The 16,456-nt window shown below is 42.7% G+C and overlaps 1 protein-coding gene across 3 annotated transcripts in view; it reads right to left on the reverse strand.

The window, feature by feature from the left end:
- LOC137378176 (peroxidasin homolog) overlaps positions 1-16,456 on the reverse strand; it is a 272,519-nt gene that overhangs the window by 54,740 nt on the left and 201,323 nt on the right. For all 3 annotated transcript variants that reach the window (XM_068048332.1, XM_068048334.1, XM_068048333.1), the window contains 5 exons: positions 9,577-9,693; positions 6,059-6,217; positions 5,547-5,659; positions 2,939-3,095; positions 1,130-1,238 (listed from right to left, as the gene is read on the reverse strand). In XM_068048332.1, the coding sequence (XP_067904433.1) occupies positions 1,130-1,238; positions 2,939-3,095; positions 5,547-5,659; positions 6,059-6,217; positions 9,577-9,693 (655 nt within the window). The remainder of the gene's footprint in view (positions 1-1,129; positions 1,239-2,938; positions 3,096-5,546; positions 5,660-6,058; positions 6,218-9,576; positions 9,694-16,456) is intronic.

Genomic DNA, 16,456 nt, shown 5'->3' on the forward strand with positions numbered 1-16,456 from the left:
TGTTTGGGTTTCTCAATGTTTTTATTGTTGTTTATCGGCCTTCCAGACCTGATTTTTGAACTCTAGAAAATGACTGGCTAGAATTCAACATCTTTTTCATACATCAACTCTTAGGAAACGCAGGAACAGGAGTAGGCCATTCAGCCCTTCGAGTCTGTTCCACCATTCAATTTGATCATGACTGATCTGTATTTTAACTCCATCTACTAACTTTGGCTTTTTAACCCTCAATGCCCCCTAGCCTAACTTAAAACCTATTCTGTGTTTTGAAATTTTGAATAGATCTAAGCCTCAACAGCTTTTTTTTTGGGGGGGGGGGGGGGGGGTTGGGGGGAGACTTCCAGCTTTCCACTGCACTCTGTGTGAGGAAGTGCTTCCTGACATCACCCCTGAATGGCCTAGATCTAAATTTAAGGTCACACCCCTTTGTTCTGGACTTCCCCACTAGAGGAAATAAATGGTTTCTCTCTATCTACCCTATCAACTCCTGTATCTTAAACACCTCAATTAGATTACCCTTTAATCTTCTATACTCAAGGGAATATGGGCCACGTCTATGCAATTCATTCTGATAAAGTAACTCTTAGCCCAGATATAATTCTGGTGAAATGCACAAATGTATTCAGATCTGCTTGTAAAACATTATTTCATTGCCACTGTTGCATTAAAGTGAAAGCCCTGCTGAGTGTACCCGTTTCATTGCCTTCCCAAAATCTTCCATCAGTACTCTATATATGGCTTAAAGTGTCATGCCTTCATCAAAGGACTTGGGCTCAGAGATAAAACTGAGAGGATCCCATTGGCTTCTAGCCAGACATTGAAACGGTAGAGTCACTTTTAAACATTCATGTCAAAATGGCTCACAGCTGAATAAACAAAGGCAGTGCTCAGTCACTTTAATATGTTCACCACATGGCACAAACATTAAAGAAAAAAATGCAATCAGTGCCGACATCATCACACATTTGTGTAAATTTACACAGCTGAGGTATAGCATTAATGTTCATAACTATGTATGAATCTAGAGAATTTATAGTCAGAAAGAACTTGCACATTTTTCACACATGAAAGAATTCATGAACATGTTTGACTAAGTTGGAAAGAGATTTAGAGATTATTGCGTACTTACTTGTCAAACAAATCCCTTCGCGTTGAATTAATTGCACTGTCAATGCTATTAATGGCTTCCTGGAGAGACTCTTCAACAAAGGTATCGCCAGTCCGACCACCTTCCAGGGCTGAAAAACCACAGCATCAAAAACACATACATACAAAAACACTTTTATTTATTTTCTTTATAAAAAGAAAACCTTAAAAAGGGAAGATAGACATCAGTATCCACTGCAGTGCTACACAACAGATGTTATATAGCTACACACACTAGCCTGCTAATAACTCATACAATGCTTCAGTTCTGGGGCCCCCATTCATGAAAATTAGTGGAGCAATTAGGAGTCTGAGAGTTAACAGTATTCAAGGGAGTCGCTGCAAAATAAAAACAAAGCTGCCAAAGCACCCATGTTTCTGTAATTGCATCAGCGGGATAAAATTCTGCTTCACAGAGTTAAAATTCAAGATTTACAAAATGCAGTGAGTACAATGAATTAAAATAATCTCTGATGAGAATCATTTGCTTCTGCAGTGACCTTTTCAAATGTTCCTATTATTTTAAACTAATTTAAACTAGAACCAGTTTTTCTCCCCAAAATGTGTTGTGTGCTGGTTTTCAAGATTTAAAACAGGTGAATTTGCTTTTCTTCCTCACGTATCAGCTGCTGGTGGGCATCAAGACCTCCTTCCACTCTCCTGTTTGTGACATCTACAGTCTGGGTCACAGGCCAGAGAATGCATTTGACTATGATACTAAGTCAAGTGGGAGCATTTATAACAGGCTAGATGTTACCATTGCCAGTCTTTCTGGATAAATACTTAATGCTTTTGTATAAGATGCCTCTGTCCACTATTTTAACAAAGGTATTAAACACATTAATTTAAAAAGGTTAACGCCTTCTTTAAAACAGCGACAACAGGAGGTCAGAAAAGTGTATTAGGCGAACATCATTAACAGTGATTTCTAACCCAAGAAATTTTGGTAATATGCTACTTATTTTGCGAAGGGAAGAGTAAGTCAGGAGTTTGCCTACTTGGGAATTATTACATAAGGAAGAAAGATGTGTAAACTAATACAATGAGGAGTTTCAGTTACATGTTTTATAGTGTGTCAAGGGAATGGTGAAATACTAATTATCCTGTTTGTGATCTCTCAGGCTTTGGTTATGGAAGTTATGGCTTGCATCGGCTCTCAGTCTATCTCCAGCAGCCCATGAAACAGTCTGAGAATTTATGCCAAAAGAAGCTTTGACCCATATGTAACCATGTTTAGCCTGAACAGGATATTATTATACCAGCTGCACAATGGACCAATGAACTTCTAATGATACAACAGCAAAGCTATGCTTGTTTTTGCTATATTAAACCGCGTGTACCAAAGTGATGCCTGAGATGACAGGACTAAGTAACATTAAGATTATGTTCAAAACTGCACTTGTGAACATTGGACAGTGCAGTGTATGGTCTGTTGCACAAATTTTATACACAAAAATTCAAGGCTGAGTGGCCATACAGTTCACTGAATTTTATCCCTCCAACTCTCTCAGATTAGCATCAAACTGCACCTCCCCCCACCACCCCGCCCCCGTTTTGTCTCTCGATTAACCTGTGGTATCTGTTCTAAATTGGGCCAAAGTAAGAAAGATCCCAGGTGGTTCATTGTCTCTCCTAATCCTCCTCGACTTCTCCACTCCTCTTTTTAAAATATATTTTCCTTTGCACCAAAAAAACTAAATCAATATAACTGTAAGGAAATCTGTACCACCAACAATGCTGAATAACACTACCTCTGTCCATAACAGATTAAAATATAAATGCAGTAACATACCAGTGACAGTTAACAGCATATTACTGGAGATAAAACCAAACGCATTACGGGCAATGCATTCATATCGGCCCTGATCTGCTTCTCCAACATCTCGAATAATCAGAGCTCCCTCTGGAGTGACAAAGAACTTTCCACTGTTTGTAATCTGTACACCATCCTGTTTACAAAGAGTAAATTGAAAGTAAACTGGCTTTGTGAACATAAATATTTAATCTATTTCATCTTCTACAAACTTCTGCTCTTTGCTTTCTCTGGGAATATACACTGTGACCACTTCTTTCTAAATCACTTCTCATTTTAGTAACTGATATCAAATCCATTTTTTATTTTATTACGCTGAACTACAAAATCCAACTTATGGCTTGCTTCCTTCAATATTTTATGCAAATATTTCATTGCCCCATGGCTCAAGGTGAGAATTTGGGTTGCACCAGTCAGCTCCAGTGTTCTGAATGTCATGTAGTTAGCATCAAACATTTGCAACTCTTAGGAACACAGAGGATGAAATTCCGGGATGGGGAGGGTGCAACTTGGGCTGCAAGCATATTGTGGAGGGGTGAGGGTGGCTGTAGCAGGAATATAGGGTAGAATCTGCCAAGTTTCTGCCTCATTTGTCCTCTGTCAGAAATTCTGAAAGGGTGCTGACAATTAGTCGACCCTTTTACTTCTTCATGGCCCAGCAGCAGTTTGGGCGGGAAAGTGTCTGATAGTATTCCCAAGCTAGCCCAGGAATTCCATTCAGAAGTACAGTTTTAAGCTCAGCGATTTGTGTGCCTGCCGTGAACAGATGTAGGTTCTATACTAAGTCTTCCGAAGGCCCGACAAAGTTACAACCCTAAAGTAATCGTTCCCTGAAGGGATCGATTGCCTCCATTTACAGGCACTTGCAGGTCAAGGACAAATCACGGGGGGGAAAATGGATAACGACCTCTTTGGAACAATAAGGGCTTCTGGAGCGCGCCCCTACCATCAGAGTAATAGGCTGCTGTTTCAATTTTCCACCAGGCACTTGCAATGGGCACCTCTGCTGAGCCTTTATAGCCATGGGCCGCGTAAATAGTATGACCCATCCCTGTAATCTGGGACCAGGGCAATGTCCTTCAACAGTAATCGGGCATATGTCTTGCTCTGTTACATTTCTAGTAGCAGAGTGTAGATATGGATACGGTACTACTGGGTTCCATACTTCCGTAGGCCTCAGTGAGTTTGTAGTGTTATAGCAATAACATTTTGGTCCCAGAAAATTTGACATTTAATTGACAGTGGGAGTAGAAGCTGATGGAAATACAAGGCTGTGGAGTTACCCTATTGAACGCCAGTGGTATATACTGGGAAATTCTAGTTGATTCTTCAATGGAGATTCAAGTAGAAAGCATGGATGAAGGACTTGTTACAACCAATCTATCAGATCCCTTGCTCATCATATTCACCAAAAATGAAATATGTTTAGTATCAGATTTAGTATCAGTTTTTCCCCTGATCGGCAGTTTAACTGGCATTATGATATTGACAGCTTTAAGAAAGAAAGACAAACTTGCATTTATATTGCACTTTTCATGACTGCTGGACATCTCAAAGCACTATGCAGTCAATTAAGTATTTTTGAAGCCAGTCACTGTTGTAATGTAGGAAACGCAGCAGCCAATTTTGTGCACAGCAAACTTACACAAGCAGCAATGTGATAATGACTAGATTCTTCAGTGTCGCTGGCTCAAAATCCTGGAACTCTCCCCCCAACAGCACTGCGAGTGTACCCGCACTAGATGGACTCCAGCAGTTCAAGAAGGCAGCTCACAACCACCTTCTCAAGGGAAATTAGGGATGTTCAAGAAATGCTGGCCTTGGCAGGAACACCCACATCCCATGAAACAAATAAAAAAATTATCTGTTTTTTGTGATGTTGATTGAGGGACAAATATTGGCCAGGACACTGCCAAGGCATAATTGCCTTGGTCTTCTTCAAAACAGCATCTTTTACATCCTCAAGAGAAGGCAGATAGGACCTCAGTTTAAGATTTCATCCGAAAGACTGCACCTACAACAGTGCAGCATTCCCTCAGTACTGCACTGGAGTGTCAGCTTTGAGTTTTGCGCTCAGGTCCTGGAATGGGATGTGAACCCGCAACCTTGTGACTCAGAGGCAAGAGTGCTACCAACTGAGCCACAGCTGACACATTTTTGTAAGATATTTCCTTGCCTTCCGTTGGTTTCAAAATTGTAAAGCCTATCTCCAAGAAATAGGGTGTGGCAACTGATTTTGGTCCCAGGTCTTTGAAAGCACTTTTCAACAGCAGCTTGCTGGAAGGTACACAGCAACAGCTCTATTTAACCTTTTCTCTCTGTGAGGGAGGCATCTCCCCTATATACTCTATATTCCTATTTTGGCATGACTGAGATTAGAAAATCCCTGGGGGGGAACTGTGGATGTGAACTTGCCCATCATCAAGCAGACAGAAAGTACATTGTTAGGAATGAAATGTCTCTGTTTTCTGATTCTAGGGAAGAAGTAAAACATAAGAATAAAATGGTAGTGCATTACCTCTTTGCTCAAATTAAGGAAAACAGGAATTTCACTCCAGTAATATTCAGAATAAGACATAATCCTTACCTTGGTCCATGTAATGATGGGGTGAGGTTCTCCCTGGGCAGAGCATTGAATTTCCACATCCTGACCAGTTTCCGCTGAGGTGTCGTGTGGTGTGTGAATAAACACAGGTGTTACTACCGAGAGAGAAAGCACAAATCAGAACTAAATTTGCATCAAGTTCAATTCTCTCTCTTCTACATTGCTCCACACAATTTGATATCAATATTTCAAAAGTAGACAATGGTTTCTGTACAACCTAATTTGTATGGAAACAGCACAAAATACTATAAATCCACTTACATTTAAGAATGTCAAAAATTCTGCTTTTTGATGGGAATTGTACAACTGTTTTAATCAAATACACACAATGAGGATCTATAGAATTTTATGGCTGTATCTGTAATTAATAACACTCTCATATAGCAATTGAACTGGTGCTAGAGGTCATAAAGATCATTCTAGATTGCGTTAGTGATGAATGACCTCTTTACACTATAGCACAAAGGACTCATGTTAAAAGTCTCAGATCTCACCTAGTGACTCAACAGTCAGTTGTACTGGTACATGTCTTGCTCCCACAACACTGATGGCATGGCATTCGTACTGGCCTTGATCATGGGCAGCCACTCTCACTATACGCAGTGTTCCAGTAGACAAAACAGTGTGTCTTCGGTCATTGGGCAACTGACCACCTGAATGAAATGGGTAACCGGAGAGGTGGGAAAAAGAGAGAGAGGGATTATAATGCTTTCAGTTAAACTGTAGGTGGCTTTACTTTTAATTGAATGTAAGTGCACTGAAAGCCAAGAGGTAAAACCAGTTGGACTTTGTCAATGGCTGAACTGGTTAAGACAGTGACTATAGCTCAGCCATCATACCAGGATGCTACCAGGTTCAATGTTTGGTCTGTGTTGAGTTAGCTGAGCTCAAGTTGGGTTGCATTACCGACATTACAATTATTCCCATTGCACTTAGAATAAGGAGTTTTCACTCCTGAGCGCTGCCAGCAATATCTGCCAGAAATGTTTAGACAGGAGGGAGCTGGGCTGTGATGTCCTCTAAGGTCACATATTCTGACAACCAGCTGTATAGGTTCATGCCTGAAGAATGGCCATAAGGGCAGGGCACTGGATAGTGAACAGCAGTCTTTTTTATTCTTTCATGGTACATGAGTGTTGCTGGCAATGCCAACATTTGTTGCCCATCTCTAATTGCCAATAAGCCACTTTCTTGAACCACTGCAGTCCATCTGGTGTAGGTGCTCCCATAGTGCTGTTAGGAAGTGGGTTCCAGCTTTTTGACTCAGCAACAGTGGAAGAACTGCAATACAGATCTAAGTCAGGATGAAGTGCATCTGCTTTCCTTGTCCTTCTAGGTGGTAGAGGTCACAGGTTTGGAAGGTGCTGTCAAAGGAGCCTTGGCAAGCTGCTGCACTGCATCTTGTAAATGGTACACACTGCTGCCACTGTGGGCCGGTGGTGGAGAGAGTGAATGTTTAAGGTAGTGGATGGGCTGCCGATCAAATAGGCTGCTTTCTCCTGAATGGTGTCAAGTTTCTTGAGTGTTGTTGGAGTTGCACTCATCCAGTTAAGTGGAGAGTATTCCATCACTCCTGACTTGTGCCTTGTAGATGGTGGACAGGCTTTGGGGAGTCAGGTGATGAGTTCCTTGTCAGAGAATTCCCAGCCTCTGACTCCTGAAACCATACCCCAGCAAGCAACTAACAAAAGGCAGGAATGGAAACAAATTAATGGGAAAAAGGGAGTGGGCAAGGAATAAAGCTTTTAAACGGCAGTGATGACTCAGAAAGGGAAATACATCTCTACTTAAAAGATAGCTAAATTTAAAGCATTTACTTGTAAAATGAAATGTTCAACATGTATTTTTCCATGTAATGCTGTGCTGTAGAGAAATTCAATATTTACTATGCCACTGAGGAGGGAGCTAAGATCTCCTCCATTCAGTACAATCAGTGTGATTGTCAAAAATATATCTGAACTGCATGTAGTCTAGTTTTCTCCAAATTCTTAGCTTCAAGAAAATATTTAAATAGGCTAATTTATTTTCTATCTATTACAAATCATATATCTGAAGTGCACCTCCTGTCAACATTTTCTGTTATAAACATCTATGTCCACATTCATAATGGAAACTGACTACATAAACTTGTCACACTCCAATTACACCCCCCAACAATGTTCCCTCTAGGTTGTGCAGCTATGTAACAATCCAAAATTTACCGCGCAGGGGACAAACAGGCTACGCACAAGAAGCAGTCCCCTTTAAGCTATGTGGCCACATGGCAATCTTAAAGGTGCCTTGGAGTGCAACAAATGGGCTGTGCATAGTGAAAGGAAATTAGAAGGAACATTGCCTCCCACTAATGGCTTTGTCTCTCCATGTGCGACAACATGGGATAAAAATAAAGACATGACTTTAAAATAGCAGCTAAGTTATGTCTATGCACTCTAACCTAATTATTCACCAAGGAAGCAATTGGCCATCCTGGTGAGATGATCTATGAAGATCTGAAGCAGTGGTCTACCCCCCTGCAGGGCCTTGTCAGTGCGAATGAAGATAACAAGCACTCTCAATTGCCACAGCTCTGATTCCTTCCAGCCAAAACTGGACGGCGCTGTACCAGCAGTCATGGGGCTATGGGGGCCTGCATTTGATAGGAGGCAGATGCCCTCTTCTGCAGGGCATCCAAGTTCATTAACCTCGGAAGGCTACACTTGTTCTCGACTCCATGTGCTGCACCACAAGTGATCAGCTAGTAGAAACAATACATACAAAAAAAAACTGAGATGTGCCTGTCATACTTCAGGTGTGACATTTTGTCAATTTATATATTTCTGTATCAAGCTTTTAAAAACAAGAAAGTCAGTCATCTGCTGTTGCTTTTTTCATCTCTATCTGAGTACAGGATTTGCCCACGAGCAGTTAGATGCTCAATGGCTCAGCAGGTCATGACAATTAGAACTTGTGGCCTTATGAGACACAAGTTACACAGATCTGAACTGTTAACTGCCTTACATATTACATATGGGGAGGGGGTAGAATTCTGTGCCCTCATGTACCTGCACCTCCCCCTGCGGGTGTCATATAAATAACCTGAGTTCCACGTTAGTTGGGAACAGGGAGTTATACTGTGGACAGTTCCCAATGTTTCTCCAAAGCGACAAAGGGAACAGGTGTGATTTCACTGTAAGGCAGCTGCTTCCTGTGATGCAAGGCTTGAACATCTGCCGCATATTCCAGGGTCACGTCTTTCCTCCCACAGACTATGTTGCCATCATACTCATTGATAGCATGTCCCTTGGCACCACGACTGTTGTTGCAGTGGAAGGTACTGCATGGGGGCAGATGGGCATCAGCTTCAGGAAGCCTTCATAATCAAATGACCTGCTGGTAGAGGTCATCCAGTATCTGCCCAATTGGGTCCAAACCGTCACTGAGTAGCATCATCGGAAGACAACAATCAGAGGAGACTTTCACCCTAGAGGTAAAAGACCAGTGTTGAATTCACTGCGCCATCCAGTTCCTCCTTTTAGCACTACTTGCCATTTGGTAATTGATGCCATCTTTCAGAAGTTAAAATAGATACTTCCTGGAGTGTGTCATTACTTACTCATTCCTACATTAAAACAGCAAGTACACTTCAAAAGTACTTCATCGACCGTAAAGCGCTTTAGAACATCCTGAGTTCAAGAAAGGTGTTTTATAAATGCAAATCTTTCTTTCACATGCAGGGGAGTTCCCCACATTACAAAATTTTGAGAATCACTTTTTTGTAATAAATGGGACCCATTATAAATGGCAGGTCTTTCTGGCAAAGTTTTACTATCCAATCTATATGAAGTAGTCTGTTATCTCTATAGTGTTATTGTTACAAATTATTAGCCCTATTAAATATCAGCTTTTGTTATGCATTTCAATTATTTATATCCCTTCGCTGAAGAACTTGGTCTTAGATTTTCTATGCAAAAGTAGAGTAAGTTAAATTTTGGAGTCAGTATCTATTGTACTTGAAAATAAACATATCGGAGACCTGCTTTAGTCCAGGCAATTACTGGGGCAGGGGTTCCTTCTGCAAGGCAGTAAAAATCCACAGCAGTTCCTTCCACCACCACCTGATTGCTGGGAATCCGAGAGAATCTAGGACCATCTAGAGAAATAAAAAGCAGACCAAATCATAGTTACACATTACTGAGAGTGTGGAAGGCTGTTAGAGAAAGATTTCACCTATTTAGTTGCATTTGATCAAATTAGAAAATTACTATATATTGCTATAGTTAGATCAGAATCAAAGACCTTGATATTATGCCGTGGGATTCTAGTGTTTAAAAAAAAAAGTTTCCATGCATTCATCTGAAATAGTACCAGGCAAAATTTTAAGGGAAATCCAATGTGAAGGTGTAATATGGAATCTGGGGCAAGTGATGAAGCAGCCGTGCACCTAACCCCTATTATGTGGTGGCAAAGTGCACATTATGCTGTATGAATGGGTGCAAGATGGGTTGCCTTTTAAAAAAAAAATAAAAAATCACTGGAATACTATCTCCAAAAACCAGCAGTGTGGAATGTCTGCAATAAGCTTCAGGCATAAAAGTTAATGGCTGTTTGCTTTAGTGGTGAGAGGGCAATGGGTGGCCAGTCCTTTTGTGGTTCAACGTCATCAGCCTGGCATTCACCTGTTGTTCTGTTTATTCTCCCCAAAATTCTATGATTCCAGTAGAAAAATCCACCTACCATATTTTTAAGGCTTAACTAAAATATGGCAACGGTCACATCCCGTGGCACAAAAATTTTGGGTTAACTAAATGGGCAAGGATAAGGAGGATAGAGGGGAAGCACTTATTATTCAAAGCCCATTACTTTGCCTTTCTTTGGCCTGTTAAAATTTCCCCTCCATTAAATAGCTGCCCAATAATCTTGCACGCTCATTGTACAAGGACACAGAAGTGATCAAACACAGATCTGGTGTAAATGCTGGAAATAGCATGAATATTAATTTTAATATTGCTTCTACCTCATCTGGCTGGAGCTTCCTTTCACCAAGTGTAAATATAGTCAAATGTAACTGATTTGTCGATTTTACATGCTGCTATGCTCCAATTGTACCTGTTTATGGGGAGCAATATAACCAAAAAATCCCACTTGAGTCTTTTCCAGCCAGCCTGTTTGTTCAATATCCTGATACTCAACTTTGCCATAAATAATATCAGAAAGATGTCCTCACTGTGGAAACTGGCTGGACTATTCTACAGATCATGGAAACAGCATAAATGAACATCAATACCATGCTGGGCCTTAAATTTTTCTTCCAAATCTAAAAGCAATAAACACTCCAGGGTCACATACTGTGTACACTCAGAGAGAACGTGCCAGACCATTTTTCAGAAAAGGTTTCACTACATCTGGAGAAATTTCTGCTCAGTAAAGATCTCGCTACATCTGGAGAAATTTCTGTTCCCTGCACATTTACCCCTAGCCAGAAGTATTACTGCTTTATTCTGCAGAATTTTTCTCACGGTATTCTAACATGAACACTGCATTTATCACCAAACAATTCTCTTATCCACAAGGGATTTTATAAACTCTTATTTTTCCACTATTATTCTTCTCATTTCATACCTGCTCACCTCTGGATCATCTAACCTTCAGCAGAAATAGAGTAAATCCTAGCAGTTCTGGACATGAATTATCTATCTCTCCATTCATAAGTCCCCTAGTATGATAATGTAGATGTGGGGTAACACAATAGAGCCCCAGGCTTTCCGTTATGATCATTCTCCCATTGCCCCCTTCACTGCACGAAACCCTAATGACCTTAATACATTGTTGCAGGTTGCTTTGAATGTTAGTCCCCAGCATGATATGAACCAGGTTGAAGAATCATAACAAGGAGTATGATATATAAATCCAGAGAAATCAATTTAAAACTGATTTTGGCTCTGGTGAACTACATCTGGAGTACTGCGTGCAGTTTTATTCTATTTCAGAAAGTATATTCAGTTATTGGAAGATGTACAGAGAAGGGCTACACGCCATATCCCATAACTTAAGTGAATAACATATGAGGAAAGATTGACTACCGTGGGTCTGTTCTCTAAAAAAGAGAAGACGGAGTTGAGATTCAAGTGTTTAAAATTATGAAAGATTTAGACAGATTCGATCCAACTAAGCTTTTCTGTTGTGTGCAGAATTTAAAAACAGGGGTGCAAATTAAGTACAAGCAATCGTAATGGATCTCAAAGAGGAATTAGGTTAACATCTCATATAGAATATTCAATTCAACATTCTGATCAACAGATGGGATTTAGGGTTATAGGAAATGTACCAAATGTGAACTGGTGGCAAAATAGACCAAAAATCTTCACCTGCCTGAAACTGTAACGATGACCGTAATCACATGAAGTGAATAAAATGGAACCAGAATTTCCGGCATCACACTTATGGAAAAATTATGCTGAAAATTTTATCAGCTTCTGCACTAATCTTGCCGATAAGATAAATTTGCAGGGCTACGGGGAAAAGACAGGGGATTGGGACTAGGTGAGTTGCTCTTGCAGAGAACTGGCATGAACACAATGGGCCAATGGCCTCCTTCTGTGCTGCAACCATACTAGGATTCTATGAACTTATGCCCAAATTTCTTGCAGAGCTCATTTGCCTATGCTGCCAAAAATGGAAAGGTATTGGGCTGCTGTGTTTTGTTCCTCTACTGCTCCTCTTCCAACATTACACTGAACAGATCTATCGCCATTGGGAAAACCATTCCAGTTGCCCTGCGCTTCTGAAGATGTGGCCCGGGGGTGGGGGGGGGGGTGATGGGGAGTTAAAGGGTGGGGGGGGGGGGGAAAGAGAGGAGATAAATTTCAGCTGCAATTAAGCAGACAGCTCTATGCTTAATGTAAAGCAGGTCTCAGAAAGCATTCATTCAAAAAAAAGCGAAAAAGAAAATTGGCGTAACTCAAATTTCTGGAGTGTGACATCAATATCAGCTGAACTGGAGGAAGCGGTATTGTCACTGGACGAAAAACCCAGAGACCCAGGGCATTGCTCTGGGGACATGGGTTCGAATCCCACCATAGCAGAAGATGGAATTTAAATTCAATTTAAAAAAAAATCTGGAATTAAAAGCTTGTCTAATGACGGCCATGAAACCATTGTCGATTGTTGTAAAAACCCATCTGGTTTACTAATGTCCTTTAGGGAAGGAAATCTGCTGTCCTTACCAGGTGTGGCCCACATGTGACTCCAGACCCACAGCAATGTGGCTGACTCTTACACGCCCTCTGAAATGGCCTAGCAAGCCACTCAGTTGTATCTAACCACTACGAAGTCAATAAAAAGGAATGAAACCAGACGGACCACCCGACATCGACCTAGGCACCGGAAACGACAATGGCAAACCCAGCCCTGTCGACCCTGCAAAGTCCTCCTTACTAACATCTGGGGACTTGTGCCAAAGTTGGGAGAGCTGTCCCACAGACTAGTCAAGAAACAGCCTGACGTAGTCAAACTCACGGAATCATACCTTACAGACAATGTCCCAGACACCACGATCACCATCCCTGGGTATGTCCTGTCCCACCGGCAGGACAGACCCACCAGAGGTGGTGGGACAATGGTATACAATAGGGAGGGAGTTGCCCTGGGAGTCCTCAACATCGACTCCGGACCCCATGACGTCTCACGGTATCAGGTCAAACATGGGCAAGGAAACCTCCTGCTGATTACCACCTACCGCCCTTCTTCAGCTGATGACTCAGTACTCCTCCATGTTGAACACCACTTGGAGGAAGCACTGAGGGTGGCAAGGGCACAGAATGCACTCTGGGTGGGGGACTTCAATGTCCATCACCAAGAGTGGCTCAGTAGCACCACTACTGACCGGGCTGGGTGAGTCTTAAAGGACATAGCTGCGAGGCTGGGTCTGCGGCAGGTGGTGAGGGAACCAACAAGAGGGAAAAAACATACTTAACCTTGTCCTCACCAATCTGCCTGCTGCAGATGCATCTGTCCATGACAGTATTGGTAGGAGTGACCACCGCACAGTCCTTGGGGAGACCAAGTCCCGCCTTCACATTGAGGATACTGTCCATCGTGTTGTGTGACACAATCACCGTGTTAAATGGGATAGATTTCGAACAGATCTAGAAATGCAAAACTGGGCATCCGTGGGCCATCAGCAATTGCACTCAACCACAATTTGTAACCTCATGGCCCGGCATATCCCCCACTCTACCATTACCACCAAGCCAGCAGACCAACCTTGGTTCAATGAAGAGTGCAGGAGGGCATGCCAGGAGCAGCACCAGGCATACCTAAAAATGAGGTGTCAACCTGGTGAAGCTACAACAGAGGACTACCTGCATGCCAAACTGCGTAAGCAGCATGCAATAGACAGAGCTAAGCGATCCCATGACCAACAGATCAGATCTAAGCTCTGCAGTCCTGCCACATTGAGCCGTGAATGTTGGTGGACAATGAAACAACTAACTGGAGGAGGTGGCTCCACAAATATTCCCATCCTCAATGATGGGGGAGCCCAGCACATTAGTGTGAAAGATAAGGCTGAAGCATTTGCAACAGTCTTCAGCCAGAAGTGCCAAGTTAATGATCCATCTCGGCCTCCTCCCAAAGTCCCCAGCATCACAGATGCCAGACTTCAGCTAATTCGACTCATCCCGTGTGATATCAAGAAACAACTGAAGGCACTGGATACTGCAAAAGCTATGGGTGTTGACAATATTCCGGCAATAGTACTGAAGACCTGTGCTCCAGAACTTGCTACGCCCCTAGCCAAGCTGTTCCAGTACAGCTACAACACTGGCATCTGCCCGGCAATGTGGAAAATTGCCCAGGTATGTCCTGTACACAAAAAGCAGGACAGGTCCAACCCAACCAGTTACCATCCCATCGGTCTACTCTCAATCATCAGTAAAGTGATGGAAGGTGTCGTCAACTGTGCCATCAAGCAGCACTTGCTTAGCAATAACCTGCTCAGTGACGCTCAGTTTGGGTTCTGACAGGGCCACTCAGCTCCTGACCTCATCACAGCCTTGGTTCAAACATGGACAAAAGAGCTGAACTCAAGAGGTGAGGTGAGAGTGACTGCCCTTGACATAAAGGCAGCATTTGACCGAGTATGGCATCAAGGAGACCTAGCAAAACTGAAGTCAATGGGAATCAGGTGGGAAACTCTCATACCTAAGTCATACCTAGCGCAAAGGAAGATGGTAGTGGTTGTTGGAGGTCAATCATCTGAGCTCCAGGACATCACTACAGGAGTTCCTCAGGGTAGTGCCCTAGGCCCAACCATCTTCAGCTGCTTCATCAATGACCTTCCTTCAATCATAAAGTCAGAAGACATTCGCTGATGATTGCACAATGTTCAATTGGGTAGCAAATGCATGGGAACACAACCACCTGCAAGTTCCTCTCCAAGTCACACACCATCCTGACTTGGAACTATATCGCCGTTCCTTCACTGTCGCTGGGTCAAAATCCTGTAACTCCCTTCCTAACAGCACTGTGGGTGTACCTACCCCACATAGACTGCAGCGGTTCAAGAAGGCAGCTCACCACCACCTTCTCAAGGGCAATTCGGGATGGGGCAATAAATGCTGGCCTAGCCAGTGACACCCACATCCCATGAATGAATTAAAAAAAAACTTGGGTTGAGCTGTGCCTAAAAATTCAGGCATAAACATACGGACATCCAGCAGCACATTACTTGTGTAAATCCAGGAAACTCTCGCAAGCTGGTCTTATACATAGAGGCGGAATATGTAAAGGAGAAGATGGCTTTGGCAGACATATCTCAAAGGCTGCCTTTGCTGACAATGCAGCCACTAGGTGGTGCAGTACTGCCACATGCACAAATGCAGCCTCATCCACTGAAACATCACTGTCTGCGACATCTCAGGCAGCTGCCAGTAATAAAGATGGTGCTGCTCAATTTGTCACAGAAAACAAATTAAACCCAAATCCCTTCAATGGCTGCGATCGCTGCCTCCAACTCACCCCCAACAGTACCCCCGCTCCCTCCTGCCATCGTGCTTTTCTTTTCCGCTCCCTCACATGCCCAACTGCTCGTTCCCCACTGCCTTCCCTCAGCCACTTGCTCCCGCCATCTCTGCTTCCCCCCACTCGCCGCTTCGGCTGCTCGTTCCCCGCAACCCCCCGCTTCTTCGGGCGGCACGGCGGGGAGCAATCAGCTGACGGGGGAAGCGACGAGTGTGGGAGCAAGTGGCTGAGGGAAGGCAGTGGCAAGGGGGATGGAGCGGGAAATTGAAAGCAGCGATTGAAGTGGGAATGGCAGGAGGCAGCGGGGTACGGTTCGGGGGAATGGAGCCAGTGATCGCGGCTATTGAAGGGTGAGGACGTCATTGCGTGCTGACGTCAGCAAGTGCATGCACGCATTCATACTGGCAAGCTAGCAAATGTTCGCACGCACTGACGATTTCTGTGGTAACTCTGCACATGCTCTGCATTATCAGGAGTCACTGTGTATCTCAAAAGTGACTTAAATAATCAAGGAAATTTACGCATAGCAAAGTTTTGATATAAAACTGATTTAAATCAGTTACATGTGAATTTCCTTGATATAAAAGGGCAAAACTCCATTCTTACACCAAAACTCAGAAATTCCAGTCCCTGCTGTTCACATAAAGATGTCCCAAAGAGAACAAATTGTATAAAACAATGGGAGAGCAGGACGGCAGAAGCTCAGCATATATAAATCCCCAATGCTGCAAACAGCCAGCTAATTCCACCATGACATGTTGTTCTTGAGTATCCATCACTTGTAACTATGCAAAGTTTTAAAATATTTCCTTGAAATTAGGAAAATAATTTGTTGAAGCAAAGGATGTTAGAAAGCTAGTTTTAGGAAATAATTTTGGGTGCTAGGCCTGAAT

The sequence above is a fragment of the Heterodontus francisci genome, chromosome 16 (genome assembly GCF_036365525.1).
Source record: "Heterodontus francisci isolate sHetFra1 chromosome 16, sHetFra1.hap1, whole genome shotgun sequence".
In the NCBI taxonomy this organism is placed as follows: Eukaryota; Metazoa; Chordata; class Chondrichthyes; order Heterodontiformes; family Heterodontidae; genus Heterodontus; species Heterodontus francisci.